The 16,228-nt window shown below is 42.4% G+C and overlaps 2 protein-coding genes across 6 annotated transcripts in view; one reads left to right on the forward strand and one right to left on the reverse strand.

Moving 5' to 3' along the window:
• Nucleotides 1–8,065, forward strand: part of Shrm (shroom) — a 143,184-nt gene extending 135,119 nt beyond the window's left edge. For all 3 annotated transcript variants that reach the window (XM_072016290.1, XM_072016299.1, XM_072016308.1), the window contains exons 10-13: nt 166–310; nt 3,142–3,355; nt 4,092–4,358; nt 5,010–8,065. In XM_072016290.1, the coding sequence (XP_071872391.1) occupies nt 166–310; nt 3,142–3,355; nt 4,092–4,358; nt 5,010–5,261 (878 nt within the window). In that variant the 3' untranslated portion in view covers nt 5,262–8,065. The remainder of the gene's footprint in view (nt 1–165; nt 311–3,141; nt 3,356–4,091; nt 4,359–5,009) is intronic.
• Nucleotides 8,062–16,228, reverse strand: part of LOC139994112 (heat shock 70 kDa protein cognate 4-like) — a 58,485-nt gene continuing 50,318 nt past the window's right edge. The window contains exons 1-7 of one of the 3 annotated variants that reach the window (XM_072016469.1): nt 13,927–15,180; nt 13,022–13,140; nt 12,191–12,520; nt 11,003–11,401; nt 9,678–10,049; nt 8,715–9,092; nt 8,062–8,381 (exon numbers count right to left, since the gene is read on the reverse strand). In XM_072016469.1, coding sequence (XP_071872570.1) covers nt 8,286–8,381; nt 8,715–9,092; nt 9,678–10,049; nt 11,003–11,401; nt 12,191–12,520; nt 13,022–13,140; nt 13,927–14,128 — 1,896 coding nt within the window. In that variant the 5' untranslated portion in view covers nt 14,129–15,180 and the 3' untranslated portion in view covers nt 8,062–8,285. Of the gene's footprint in view, nt 8,382–8,714; nt 9,093–9,677; nt 10,050–11,002; nt 11,402–12,190; nt 12,521–13,021; nt 13,141–13,926; nt 15,181–16,228 lie in introns of those variants that run through there. The other 2 variants (XM_072016461.1, XM_072016478.1) reach the window with 2 other exon arrangements.

The raw sequence follows: 16,228 nt of genomic DNA on the forward strand, positions 1-16,228 counted from the left end.
CGTTAAACCAATCGACGGGTTAACCGTATTATTCAATTACGCGTCGTTATTGCCTTTAGCTTGGTTCCTCTTCATGTACAACGTATATGCTCGCACGTGGATTCCAAGCGTGCAGAAATTCGCTGTACAGAACAATCAAGCCGTATAACGATTTGTTCTTATCAGTTCCAGCGCCGGAGCACAAAAAGCCTACCGACTATGTTACCGGTTTGTTCAGGGTGGAAGCGACCTTGCAACCGCGACCTAGGCGCCGACTCTCCCTCGAGGAACCGACGACCCCGTGCTCCGAGAGCGGAGACGAGGAGAAAAAGTGAGTATTATTATTGTAATTCGAATAATTGGAGGCTCTTTGGAAACTGGTTATCAAGGAGATTCCCGTGTGTGTTGTACAAAGGAATGTTATTTGTTCCTTGTTTAGACGTTGGAAACATTACCGCGAGGATCCATAGATCAAAGTTCGAAATGTCAAATCTACATAATATAAATTTTGTATGTTTATCGTTCCAAATTATAATGATAACTTGATAATAGTCCCGAGATAATAGTCACGAATCGTAGAAAGAAGCATACTTCACGATAGATTGAAATTCAGAAGATACTTTTAACCCGCATTTCACTTTATAGATTATTACTTTAAACTTATAGCGAGCGATGTTCGATTGAAACGACCATGCAAAATCCTATAATTTCCATAGCTTTGAAACTATCATTTGCATGTTCTCTCAGCTATCCGCGCCGTTTCCTCTCATTATCGTTACATAAATGTTAACCGATCGTCCCAGACGATACGCCACGTCGATATTTCATACAGGTTGTTCCATGAGCGAACCTGCGACTGCCACTTTCACCGAACACCTCGACCATGCAGCATTATCAATCGAGTCGTGTCCCCGATCCCCGTGATTAGATACAGATCTAGTTACAAAAACGCGCTCGAGTCTTATAAATTTTCACGATTGGGGCAATTCGCGCAATTCCAGAAAATTTCCCGCTTCGGTTACGACGGAACGGTGTCAAGGAGTTTTCCCTTTTTCACGTTGCACCGCAAACAAGATCCTCGACTAAAGAGGTCGTCGCTCATAGAAAGGACCTTTATTGGACGGCGAGTGACGTTTACGTGGGCGTGACCGCGAGATTCCCAGTCAGGCATCGTTAAACGAACTCTATTAACGTCGGGATATAATTGTCGTTTTCAAGAGGAGGTACGAATCGATGACACAGGATAAATTGTCTGGACTATTTGTATGATTTATAATTTCCTAATCGCCCGTCATATATCTATCGTTTCTTCTTTCGTTTTTGTTCTTGTTTGTTCTTGTTTGATTACGTTTTACGAGATCACGAGAAGGGACGATGAATCTGTCATTATCCTCGAATTCTTACGTTCCAATTTTATTCTCATTTTGACAAACAAAATGATTTTTTATGTTCAATGTAAAATTGAAGTCGCATATCGTGCTCAGACTTTAAAAGTTCTTTAACGATAAAAAGATGATTGGTTTGATACAAAGAACGCAGGAAGGCTATTAGATCTTGAAATAAAATTTAATATCTTCATACATTTTGCTTCTCGTAAAAGAAAAGTGAAAAATATTTCTCGGCGATTAAGTTAGTAAATGTAGCCACGAACGTTCTTCGGTGCCTTTTAAAGTTGTCACTGATTAATTTCGACGCAGAAACGAGTTTTTCCCTTTCCCGCCAATCTGGAACCACCCGACCAATCGAGGACAATATTTTCGCTGGCACGCGCCGGGAGAAAGTACTAGAGGCGCAAGGCGGTTACGTAACTAACCATAAATGATATTGTTAGGCTAGTTACTTGGTGGTCTACGCATCATTTCGTTCGCCAGTCTCACACGGACTAGCGGTGACATCGTTTCGCTCGATCTTAGCTCGCGCTTGTCGTCACAATCTGCACGCCACGAGAACACGTCCAGCATGGAGACCAAAGATACGGAGAAGTACATTAAAACCCATGTTCCCTTTCGTAATACCTACTCCCGTACAATCCGAACTAATCATCGACTTGAGAACATCCGCTGAACCGTTCATAGCGAACTAACTAACTATACGCCCTAGAGTCGTTCCGCCTAACTAACGTTTCCCCGTAGGCACCGGTACAACTTTGTAACGTTTGCTTCGTTAACTATACGGAGAAGCCGAGCAAAAGAGCTTCCTACCACACCCCGGTGGAGCAGAAACGCTTTCGAAAGCGGTCACGGGTGGCTTCTTCAAGCGCGGCGCGTAAGATCTGCGCGTAAACGCGGCATGGTGGTCATATTCGTTGCAGCATCCACTTCCGCTTTTCATTAATTCCCTGTAGTTCAACGAGCGAGCCGAGTCGAGCGTTACAGTCGGCTAATCGGTGTGCTTACTCTTCGAACTGCCACAAACCGCGCTTTCCTTTCTTTATCACTTTCTCCTCTTTTATAAAATCGCTCTTATAGTACGACTAACCCCTTGCCATGCGATTTTTCTAGCGGGTATAAAAAGGAAGTCCAAAGATTCGCTTAATATTTTTTCCCTCGCTATGTCTTTCGCATACTTGCATATATTCTACACTTTTATGGGAATCGAAATTTAATGGGAATTATAGGAATCGAAGCATGCATAAAATTAAGATGAACTGTTGCTTGTTGAAAATTCACATTAAACTTGCCTTCGTTTAATCGTAACCCTGATACTAATCACGTGTCATCCGATATTGTATTATAAGGCGAGCGGTTAATTACTACTAAAGGGATTCTCCGGTAGTACAGTATTGTAGTATCTCAAGCGAATGCATGCAACATAAATACTTTAATCGTGCTCTATCTACTTGGCCATCCATCATTTAACGAACGAAGAACCACGACAATTCGAATTCCTCAAACTCTGAGCAGAGCGTATTACGAGAAACCACGTGGTTCCGCGCGACAAGACATGCGTTTGCATCGAGACATTAAATCATCCGTGCGACGTTCCCCGTTGTGCAAAACGTGCCGATCGATTCGATCGTGAGTCATGCTGCCGGCTGATGCAATCCGTGTCGTCCACGATCACGAATTTTGCTCAGGGATTTTTGTGGCCCGTGATCGCCAGGATTACATCAAGACCAGTCGCCAACGAATGATTTAGAGATGGAAACTATGCTTGTTGCAGACACGAGACGATACCCTCTACTCCGGTCACTCCATTATCGACGGATTTGACGAGTCCTCTATCCCCGACGTCGGCTTACTTCACCACATCCGAAGGAAAGGCGAGATTCCTCGCAAGATACACGCGTGACGTGACCGTCGAGGGGTTGACGCGACAGGAAGACTCGTCGCCGCCTGTCGTTCCTACCGACAGTCTTGATCTCAGACAGAAAAAGGTAAGGAATTTTTTTATGGAAGAGAGTTGGTTGTATTAATACGCCCAGTAGTCGGTGACGTGATATTACGGTTTTAATGATTTTTTGGAAATATAATTAGATCAATCCTATCTAATTGGACCAAGACCACGAAATTGAAAAGTTTTCTGAAAAATGAGTTACAGTTCTGTGAGAAATATGGGCAATATATAATTCATTTTCTAAACATAACGCGGCTTTTTAAGAGCCATTATAGCTAGAAATTTAAAATACTAGAACTAAAATTCCAATAATTTGGTCAATTCAAAGATTTGTTTTATGGATCCCCTTTTCATAAATATCTTCAATGATCAATAACTCTGAAAATATGTTTACTTGAATTAACAACAGCAACTAGTATAAGGCATGGGATATTTGAAAGTACATTCTTAAAATTCTTACTCGTTCTTTAATCGCAGGAACTTTCCTTAAAATTACCAGCTGCGAATGTATTAATTTATGCGAACGATTCCCGGAACCGAGCTCTTCCTTTTTTTCTATATAATCATCCTTCAACTCTCTTAAACCAAGACATATACTTGTACCTTGCTTTCCCTTTCGCATCAAGTCATCAGGATTCTAATCCTCTGTCGCCTAATGCATCTTCCCATTGATGAAGTTGTCTTAAAAATGTCGTGGACGACGGGCTGCTTCCGTTGCGTTCTGTCACGCGGTCGAAAAGGGCGAATCCTTGAAACGTTGTCGATTTTCTTCGCAGGAGGAGCTGATGATGAGGCTGGACAAGAAGCTGGTGGTTCTGAGAGCGGAACAGGAAGCCGTGCGAGAAGAGGGAGATGTAAACGAAGCTTTGGGAGCGCGAGTCGCCACGAGAATCACCGCGGTCGCGAGACCAGCGGAAGCTTCCAAGTATCGGCTCCACGTGGAGGAAGTAGGCAAGATCACGAGCCTTCTTCTTGGCCTGAGCGGTAGATTGGCTCGAGCTGAGAATGCTCTGTACGGAATGCCGGCTGATCACGCGGAAAGGGTAAATTTTTAATTTAAATATTATATTTAATTTATTACGCGAATAATTTTACTGAAGAAGGATCGACAGACAATGAGTAATAGTTTAATTAAATGCGCGGATATTCGTATTTAGTTTTTTTCCTCGAAATGTACGCGTAAATTAATAAACGGGTAGGATACAAGGTCGATCGACCGAAGCAAACAGCGATAATTTGTCGTCGAAGCAAGATATTTTAAATAAACACGGACCGCGTTGGAGTGAACACGCGTTTATTGAAATTTTACTCGGCGTCCTTGCGTTGTCATCGACTCGCAGTGTTACGTGCTTTCGTAAGGCGATTTGTAATTGTTGAACAGGAAGGACGGAGAATGCAGATGCAATTAATCATGTGCCAGGCAGAAAGTCGTCTTGATTTATCGACGAGATCTTATGCAATACGTTTGATTACATGGTTAAAAATTAATTCTAGTAAAAACTTTAAAGTAAATAGAAATCCAAGAGAAATCATAGATAGAGGAGGAAATCAATAAACTTCAATCAGTTGCATGAACTACTGTTTCTCAATAAATTCAGACAAATAAGCTTCTACTACATATTGCAGCAATTAGAAAACTCGAAGTAATTTTTAACAAAGAACGAGAATAAAGAACATTCTATTTTTATTCGCAGAAAATCCTGGAGAGTAAAAGAGACAAGTTGATGGATCAGCTGGAAGAGGCGAAGATCCTAAAAAGCAACATCGACAAGCGCAGTGTGAACGTATCGACGATTCTGTCGAAGTACCTGAACGAAGAGGAGTTCGCGGATTATCAACACTTCATCAACATGAAGGCGAAGCTGATCGTGGACGGCCGTGAGATTCAGGACAAAGTGAAGCTTGGGGAGGAGCAGCTTGCCGCACTGAGGGAAGCGATCGACTAGTCGTAAAATAAACGCGAACCCGATCGCGATCTGATCGCACCAGAGACGCCTGTTTATACCTGGAAACGCGTGTTCCCTCGAGCATGATACGATTTTTTTACGACAGGAAGGAACACGCGATCAGATCCAGGGTATTTTGCAAACGACACGTTGAATTTTGTAAACGATCCTGCTACGCGTGTGTTCGAATCGATGAATGGAACGTGAAATCTCAAGCGAATAGGCGTACTGGTAGCTTGAAATCGTTCTTTTTTTTCTGTTTTTTTTTTTTTTTTTTTTATTTTAGAAACACACGTGTTCATTGTACATATTGTTCGAGTCCTAGATGGACCAAACATCGAGACGTCTTCTCGTTGGTGCAAAATTGCACGATTCGAGAATTTTATACCGATCCATCGTGATGTTATGCGAAAGTAAAATTAATTGTCGCACGACGATGGACGATCTTTAAGATCCAAGCGTGATCCAGAGACGGCCTCGAGTGGCTAGTCTTTACTAAACTTTCGCTGATCGTATCATGTGGTTCGTGAGCAGAGATGAAGAATGAAGAATGTCGAAGTAGGTGCCACGAATGGGTACACTCGTTGATAAGGCAACGAAATGGAATGAAATTTCGTTTCTTTCGTGTAAAATTGTGTGATACGAAATTGATCTTTAACGATCAAATTTATTCGATCCAAGTGAACCTTCCGGTTAATGTGGGAACTTTCTTGTGATTTATGTATTAGATATATTGGGGTGATCGGAATTTTAATATATTTCAATTACGTTATTTTCTCGGTAATGATAAATTGAAAGCGTGACGGAAGTCGCTCGAGGAGTGGGTCGCTCTTACGTTTCGACGTATTCCGTTCGTGGCAACGCTTGGACGAACGCCACTGAAAGTAAACACGTGTACAGCTTATGGATGTTTCCATTACCTGGTTAGCATAATGTGAACGGCGCTTAAGCCGCGGTATGATTCTTGACCTAGAATTACTTCTGGTGCCTTCTTATATACGATATGTGATATAAAGGGTAAGGAGTCACGTGCTCGTCAGATATACTATATCCGAACAATACAGGCATGCCTAGCGACGTTGTAACATGTATATAATTATAAAAGATGAAACAAGCTAGCGTTTAAGTGATGATATATCATAGGAAACACACGACACAACACAACACACATGATTCGATGATACAGGTGCGTAAATATGCACGAGACTCGGATTCGAAACGCTTTCGAAGCCATTATACATACATACATGCTCACATATACAACGATTACTATTTTTTATGTTTTTGTTCTAACCCCAGAGGCTCTCGTGAGCCTCTATGACGCTTGTGATCTTACTTACTTTTGTACGACCGTACCAAGGACTCTCGAAAGCGAACATATCAAAGATAAATAATTTCGAGCCTCCATGGTGGTCTTACGAAAAATTTTATGCCTCGGTCATTTTCCAAGCAGTTCGTCGCTCCTTTTCCCGCCTTTGAGCCCTTTTTCTTTTTTTTTTTTTTTTTTTACATCCCGTTCTTGCGTACATACCCTGCGTTCTTCGTTTCGACAATCGTGTCGCAACGATCAGCCTCGATCTCGACGACGAATTCGAGAACGAAGAAGACGTGGCAAAAGTTTGAAGCGTAGGATCCTCCGGTTTTTTGAGCTCGGTAATGAGATACTTACTGACAGACTCAAAGATCCCGAGATGGAATCTGTCTTCTGTTACTCGACCCAGCGAAAGGTTCGCGGCGCGATTGCATAATTCCGTGATTGAAATAAACGAGTATATTGGAATGCTTTAAATTACTTGGCGGCACTAGAGCGAAAACAGAGATGAAGGTGGAATACCAAACGATCTATTGCGATTTCGCAATGCTCGAAACCACGAGCTGCTGAATCTATAACACTTTCGGATCGTCAAATCTACTATCTGTTGTAACTTAATTTCTAACGATCGAATATCATGAAATAGTTGAACCCAATGGAATTCCACTTAATGTAAAAACTGGTGTGGATTAACCTAATATCTGAGTACAAATTGGAAAGGATCGTAAATTAGAAAGTGATCAGCCGATCGGACCGTTTCGCGCGGAACGAGAAGAACGAACAAAAAGTAAATTGTAACGCGCGTGAAAGACTGAGCACAGGGCATAAAATTTTGCGACAACATTATAGTCAGTTTCTGTTCCTCGTTTGTTTCTCGATTGTTCGCAAGATACCGCGCTGATAAGGCGCTGATACTGTAATCTCGCCGCCCGTCGAACCCGGGAAATAGCCACATTGCGTAATGTGCTTGCAAACAGCGTTACAGCGTCGCGATTCATCGCGGTGATTCGCGACAACGATGCGGAAAATTGTATATAAGAAATTCAGTTAATTCGAAGATAAAAAACAAAAAGTAGAAGATGAAAAAAAGAGAAAAACGTAAGACGTTGATGATTAATACGATGAAGAAACCATGGTGCTCTGCATAATCTATTTTTTACGAGAAGAAACGTTCCACTAATGCGTAGGCTATATTTACCTGTACGCTAAGTTCATTAAATATTTAATAGTGTCTTTCTTCCCCCTTTTGTGTACATATTCTTTACATGCATAAACAATATTAATTTTTAACGTGATGCGAGAAGGACCCGTTTGATGAAACAGTTTACACGCTGTATACACATTGATACGTACGTCACATACACGTAAGCGGCGACGCTAGGTCGTTGTGTTAGTCTGACAATATTATCGCATATCTCGAATGTATTACGAAATCATTACGATAACTACCTTTCCCAAACTCGCTTGCAATAAATAATGCGTTGGAAATTAACGTGGAGCCGTTTATTTTATGATTCAACCTTGTGAACTGTTTTAATTGCTTACAAGCGTTCAATTGTCTTGGGTTCACAAATATTTTGATCGTTCGGAATTAAGCTCGTTTAATATAGAGTCGCGCGAAAAATATTAACGATGAATTTTGAATATCGCGTGAAAAGTTTTATCAAAGCACCGGCGGCACGCGGTATAACCAACCGAGGGTAAATATTCATTCAGTCCACTTCCTCTATCGTTGGATTGGCCGAAGAGCTATAATTTTGTCCATATCCTGCGCTGTTGTGAAATTTGGTAAAAATCGGTTTACAAACCTGAAAAATTAACGACATGTTGTATTTATAAATTAGAACAACGACAACTACATGCTAATTATTAAGAAACCATAATAATTGGACTTTCAAGGAAATATATTATTAGTCGGTTAGGTAGAAAGCTACTATTCGTTCGTATCGTTAGTAGATAATTAAAAGACTGGCAGAAGATAATAAAGCAAAAAACTTCGATAAGTAAATTCGTATCACGATTCGATTACAATAGTGCCTGACGAATTCATTATTCAAAAAGGAAAAACGAAGAGAAATATATTTCCCTCCACAGATATATAAAATATGTAATAAGAACATATTAAAAAAAAAAAAACATACTTTTTCAGCATCTTTTAACTTATTCTCGAACTGCTCCTTAGTGGCGGAAGTATTGACATCAAGCCACTTGATGATTTCATCGCACTTGTCAGCTATGAGTTTCCTGTCTCCTTCCGCGATCCTCGCCTTGATATTCTCATCCTCGATGGAGTTCTTTACGTTAAAGCAATACGACTCGAGGTTGTTCTTCGCCGCGACTCTCTCCTTCTGTGACTGGTCCTCCGCGTGGTATCTTTCCGCTTCGTTCACCATTCGTTCTATGTCCTCCTTGCTGAGTCGTCCCTTGTCGTTGGTTATCGTTATCTTGTTCTCCTTGTTCGTTGATTTCTCCACGGCGGACACGTTCAAGATACCGTTGGCGTCGATGTCGAAGGTCACCTGGGAAGCAAAAGAATAGAAGAAATCTGAAAGAAGAAGAAAAACGACACTTTCTCCGTTGTTTTGCTCGACATCGCGCGGTCCAGACGCCATCTCCATTCCTTCGAGTCCTTCCACTTCCGCGTCTGCTTTCCGTTCCGATACTTATCCGGACAGCCTGACAATTCCAATAGAGTTCCATCCGACTCGTACACTGGTGGCAACAGGCAGAAAAGAAATCTCGAGACACGGGATCGTCTGGAAAGGATCTTTCAACCCTGTCCAGTCGTAACCCTAACCCTCGTCCTCTCGACGGATTTGTGTATATCCTTGCCAAGGATTTTCTTTCCCGACGCAATTGCTGTGTCTCGCTACGTACCAGCATCGCTTGTACTCTATTGGAATTGTTTTCTTATCTCTGGTTTTTCGAGTCTACGAAACGTTTATTAGCGATCTTGCGATTTATCGTTATAGGAGCTAGTAGCCAGCTCCTCTGCTTTAATTCTTGATACTGGTAATCATTGATTTATGTGTCAATTGATAACGTTTAATGGTCCTGAGGAAAAGATTCAATAATTAATTTGACGTTTCTATGAAAAGACTCACTTCGATTTGTGGTATTCCTCGATGCGCCGGCGGAATCCCAGAAAGCTCGAATTTTCCCAGGAGGTTGTTGTCCTTGGTCATTGCTCTCTCCCCCTCGTAAACCTGGATCAGGACGCTCGGTTGATTGTCCGAGTAGGTAGTGAAAGTTTGTGTCTGCTTGGTCGGGATCGTGGTGTTGCGTTTGATGAGAGCGGTCATCACGCCACCGGCGGTCTCTATCCCGAGGGACAACGGAGTCACGTCCAGGAGCAGCAGATCCTGTACGGCTTCGGACTTGTCACCCTGCAATATGGCCGCCTGCACTGCCGCCCCGTACGCCACAGCCTCGTCCGCATTTATCGATTTGTTAAGGTCCTTTCCATTAAAAAAGTCCTGTCAATGGAAGGAAAAGGAATTGGAATCTCGTTCGTTCGTTTAAAAAGTGTTTTTTTTTTTTTCTTAATACCAAAATCGATCTCTAACGTGTACTTAAATCTAGAATAGTAAGTAAATTATTGCGATGAGATACGTATGTGAGAAGATGAAAGTGAAGACTTATTCCTAGAAACACTTGCATCAGTTTAGTAATTGCAAAGATAAAGTCGTTAAAGTATTTAATGGTCTGGAAGAATAAATAACTTTAGGAGTCGAAGAATAACAGGCACCACAGTACTTAGTAAGTTCAAATATGCAGAAGGATATTTACATATTCGATTAGTTTATTTAAAGGTTTTCTCATTTCTTCGCATCAAGCTCGATCGTTACATTACGTTAATCAGTTTCTATTGGAAAGGACAATAAACTATGAATCCAGTTAAATTAGAATTTATCGTAACGATCGCAATGGCCTCCAAAGTACTCTAATTCGATTACGATTATTGGTGTCCGAACGATAAAAGTCGAAGCCCTTCGTGCCGTCAAACACCATAAATATATTCGAGTAGGCTGTACGTTTAATGGTACCGGTAACGCGGTGACTACGCGTAGGGTCGAAAAACGCGGGTGTTGACTTTGTCATAGAGCTCATTAATTTTGTAACGTTCGTTCTGGGGGCGTCGACCCCCCTCCCTGTATTGTTCGCGACCGTACCCTCGTCCTGCGTTTCGAACCCTGACTTAAAACACTGGGGTCACCCTGCTAGGAAATGTAATCGAATTTTAATGCGTTTCATTATCGAACCTGCCCTGTATCACCCTAACTTCGTTTTAAAGAACCGACACACCGCGTCGCGTCAAACGTTGGCTCAGAGGGCGTTCCCCGCCAACAGTGAATACTTGTTCCTGCCTATATGCTATCTTTTATGTATGGAAGGGTTAGCCTGTAAATAAATAAAGAATGAAAGCAACCTGAAGGAACCTCTGGATTCGTGGAATTCTAGTCGAGCCACCGACGAGCACGATGTCGTGAATCTGAGATTTGTCCATCTTGGCGTCGCGCAGAGCTTCCTCAACTGGCTGTAACGTACACTTGAAGAGATCTTGGTTGAGCTCCTCGAAGCGAGCGCGCGTGATGGAAGTGTAAAAGTCGATGCCATCGAGCAGAGAATCGATTTCGATGTTGGCCTGCGTCGATGAGGACAAGGTTCTCTTGGCGCGCTCGCACGCTGTTCTCAATCGACGAACCGCTCGTTTGTTCGTCGTCAGATCCTTCTTGAACTTTCTTGAGAACTCTTGTGTGAAGTGTGTCACCATGCGACTGTCGAAGTCCTCGCCACCCAGGTGGGTGTCACCGGCAGTGGCCTTTACCTGAAATTATATGAGTATTCTATTTTAGAATACAAGTCCTCTACTCTTCCGGTAATATTAACTTTATTGTTGGAATACGAAGTTGTCGTAACTTTACAATTGACCTGGATATTTCAAGAAATTCCGATTTTAACGCGATACCTGATAATCTGGATATTTATTGTTCAAAACCGTCGTAACTTTATAATCGCTCTTTCAAAGCATTCTCGTGCTAATGTGTCTAACACTAGAGCGAGTAAAAATTATGTCAAGTCAAAGAAACTCACGTTTCTACGAGAAAGTCAAAAAAATTCTACGAGTCTTGACACATTGACAATCAGTGATCTTGAAGCACAGAGGAATTTAATATCATGCGATGAAATTGAAAAAATTCTCGTTTACTCGAGCCATGCAGAAAGATAGCAAGAAATCAGCAGACGTTAAAGCGTTAAAACTCTCAACGGAAAAATTATTCTATTCGATACCCGAGGTACTGACTTAATCAAATTATTACTGGAATCGCCAAATTAACAGAAGATAATAACGAAACATTACGCTGCAACATTACTCTCTTTTGGCAGTAAAATTGCTGAAGTAATAAACTTAGTTACTGGCATTTATTCATTCTACGTAGGTTTCGCATTAAACCATAAGGAACGGTGCTTTTATTTAAAAACTTTCCTCGGACTTGTTTCTCACAGCGTGGAAATGTACGTAGCTCCATCCCGAGAGGGTTCCGACGGCAGTAGGAAAAAGGAAGTTCCACCGCGGAGGAATGTGGCTCGCGGTCCGCGCATAGACGAAACTTACCTCGAATATGCCGTCGTTGATAGTCAGTATCGATACGTCGAAAGTACCGCCGCCGAGATCGAAGATCAGAACGTTCCTTTCACCGCGGCCCTTTTTGTCGAGGCCGTAAGCAATAGCTGCGGCAGTCGGCTCGTTAATGATCCTCAGGACATTCAAGCCGGAGATAGTACCGGCGTCCTTGGTAGCCTGTCTCTGGGAATCGTTGAAGTACGCTGGTACCGTAATCACGGCGTTCGTAACGGACTTTCCCAAATAAGCTTCCGCCGTTTCCTTCATTTTCGTCAAAACCATCGACGAGATCTCTTCGGGAAAGAAGGACTTCGTCTCACCCTGGAATCGATATAGCAATTCGGGATAGAATTGATCATAGAGAAGAGCGAGAGTGTGTTATAAATTCCTCCGAAACGTTTAATTTCTTAGGTTACGTTAGAAAGATGGCTTATCCCTTCCTAAAGCCAAGTGGAATTTTAGATTTGACGTTTACTTTTATTTAAAAAGGTTTCGAGTAATTGACATAACGAACGATCGCATGATACCATAGAAACATCGATAAGTATCCAAGAATCGTTGCAGTGTCCTTGAAAGCTCGGAAAAGTGAAAAATTTACGATTGAACGTCAAGCCTTAAGAGTGTAGGAAAATATGCCAGCTTACAAAGGATGAGTTTGCAGTTTGATAAGATACCGATTGTTCGAAATGTAGGCCAACATCCATAAAGCAACATTGATACCGTGCACGGAACAAAGTCAAACGTTTCTAATTAAATTCCTTCTCTAACCGTGGATGTTCACGCGGTTGGACGTCAGGTCTCGTTAAACGTTAGCCAACTCACCTTGTACCGAACTCGGATTTTCGGTTTTCCTCCGTCGTTAACCACGGTGAACGGCCACTGTTTCATGTCAGCTTGGACTGATGGATCATCGTAACGTCTGCCAATCAGCCTCTTCGCATCTGTCGAACGATTTCATTTACGCTTCCCTTAGTCATCGATTCGAGGATCGCTGGCAGCGATCGCATAATTGGCCGCGAATTCGGCGCATGATCGAGAGACGCAACGATCACGACCATGCTCTTATCGTGGCGAAACGAGCGAACTTATCGTGGGCGAATTCCGACCTCGTCCGCTGAACGACTATAGATCTCGGAACGGTAAGTCGATTTGGCAGCCACGAAACGAGAGCGTTCTCGACGTTGAACTGGTTTCCGGTCGCGTTTCTTTTCGCGGGCCAGCTACTGCGCCGGAAGCCAGCCCAGAAACCCGGAAATGACGGTGATTCTTGGGATCCTAGCTACGCTGCCAAGTCGACGGACCTTGCCAGCGTGATTATCAAAAATTCTGCTCGCGTAACGCTCTACGTTTTGATTTTACGTCCGACTTCAAGAAGTATCTCTTAATTTTGTTTTTTTTTTTTTTCTTTAGAAGATAGAACATTTTGCTTAGCTTCGTTTTAATCCTCAAATATAAATCAGTAGTCTTTTAGAAGAAATTTGGTTTATCGTAATTTCACTATTACAATCTAGATTCTGGAAAATTTAAAAAACTTTAAGATTTGCGATTTGTGAAACGTAATCTATAGCGATTCCTTCCTGTGGCTTTTATGTATTATAATACAGCGGTTTAATGAATAAAATTATCAAGTAGACTATCGGTAACAGTACGCCTATGGTAATGGCAAAAATAAGGAAGTCTGTGATTAAGAATTAAACTTTGACACGATCATCGAATTATAAACCTACCAAAGATCGTGTTCGTGGGATTCATAGCTACTTGATTCTTGGCTGCATCGCCGATTAACCTCTCCGCTTCGGTAAACGCCACGTAGCTCGGTGTAGTGCGATTTCCTTGGTCATTAGCGACGATCTCGACTTTTCCATTGAGAAATACGCCGACACACGAATAAGTTGTTCCCAAATCAATCCCTACCGCCGGTGCTGTCATTGTAAACCCGATGAAATTTGGAAGAACGAAACAAGAAAACTGGATGCAACGACAGAATAATCGTTGCTTGACTGTTCTGGTTGTGCAGTCTACTGTCTTCTTACGTACGTTCAATGCTGCGTGCGATTGAGCTAAATTGGAAAATGTCCCCTATTCACTTGTAGGCACTTGAGTTACACCAATGGAAGATAAAAAGCGGCGGAAAAAGCGTACTATTTATCGAAGGTTGTAAAAGTGCGCTCTAGACATTATTTTTGTCTTGTATATTTAACGTGGTGTAATATTAAGAGGACCTTTTACATCGGTACCTTTTCTGTTTTACGACGATGGTATTCTTGTGCTTTCAAAAACGCCTAAAATATTCAAGAAGGCCGACGACGATGTTGAAAAAAGAATCGAGTTGTTCACCTTCGTTATGAACTTGGAGCTAGGAAATCAAGACTGGATGTACATTTTCCATGCAATAATTCAAGCAATTAAAGACAAGAAACGACTTATACTTTTTAATTTCGTATCTTCCATTGTTGTAGTTACTCGAGATGAAAGCACTTCGGATTTTTCTTCTTCCCCGGAGAATCGAACGTCGCGAATCTACGATTCGTAACATAGCTGGAGAAAACCTTATCACACAGAACGTTTCACGCTCGACGAGAAGGCGTTGATCTCTGTATTATGAGGAAGCCATGGGTGTGCCAACTTGGGTTTTGAAAGGGAGACTTCTTCGGTCCGATAATCAGGCAATTACCGGAGAGATCGATCGCGTCGTTCGTAAATTTCGCGCGTTCGACCGCGTCGCGTCGATTCCCATCCACGACGCGGACAGACGCCGTGATTCGTGACCAGGGTTTTGAATTGACTCCGTGTCTGTGATGCGTACAAAGAGACACGCTGACGGCCTATCTCATTTATGGCTCCCTAATAAACTTCCCATTACAAGCTTCTACCGCGATGATCGATAACCGTGAATCGAAATGCAGAACACGCGAAGCTTCGGGCAACCTCCAGCCTGTCTTTTCAAATCCTCAAACAATGTCTTGGTAGTTTTAAGTTCGTTCGATAATTTTAGTGAGAGAGCGTGTGACTGTTTTTGGAAATCGAGGGAATAAAGTTTCGTCTGGCTACGTTACAAAGGTTTCACGATTTCACAAGAAAGGGAAATATTCGGAAACGTCGGAAGAAAATTGATGCTGAGAATTAATTAAGCGACACGGGCTCTTATCGGAACCGGAACACGAGCATACGAGGAAGTTCCGCCCCAAGCTGGTCCAGCGTCGTCGAGGTGGAGCTTCCACCAGAGCTCGATAAATTTATCCCGAAGGGGAGTCCCAAATGCAGGATGTGACGCGTTAATTTGCTTATCCTTTCCCCTACGAGGGTGAACGATGTCATAATTAATGACTATTCCTAACGACAAACCTTGGACGCTTACCAGATGAACCCACATTACCTAAAACTTTTGAGACACCACAGATCCGAGAAAATTGCAACAGAATTCAACAGAATCCCTTGATACAAGAGTGTATGAAACTGTAAGGAAGGACTATATACTTCGCTTGCTCTACTCATCAGGCGACATGTATTGTATAACGTACAATAGTAAATAACATGTTACAGCTGAAAGTTCGTGTAAAATCGAAGTGAATCTAAGCTGTTACGACCAATCGGACTCGTATTCCTTCCATTTGCTCTCTTTCTAGCTCTACACAATACTAGACTTCAGCTAGAAATCAAAACTCGAAAGAAGAGACAGAAACGCGACGAAAGAAGAACAGAATCGAAGAATCGAAGGCAAAACGAGATGGTTTTAGAGGATGAAGATGGCGCGAAGGGGAGGTGACGCGAATATCGAGATTGGATCGGGGCGGGAGTATGTGTAAGCCTCATAAATATGTCGTCAGGCCGGTAAACAAGACACGCGAAGTCGGTACAAGCTGTACGTCCGTTCATGGTGTATTGTAGAATCGTTCGGTGGCCGCGGTCGTGGAGATGGTCGGGTACCGCGACCGGGATTTAAAGCCGGGAAATTTATCGTTTCGCGAGGAGGCGGACAGAAGCGACGAAAGGGATGAAGCCAGAACTGCGAGGAGATAGAAGGAGGGA

The sequence above is a fragment of the Bombus fervidus genome, chromosome 2, assembly GCF_041682495.2.
Source record: "Bombus fervidus isolate BK054 chromosome 2, iyBomFerv1, whole genome shotgun sequence".
Classification (NCBI taxonomy): Eukaryota; Metazoa; Arthropoda; class Insecta; order Hymenoptera; family Apidae; genus Bombus; species Bombus fervidus.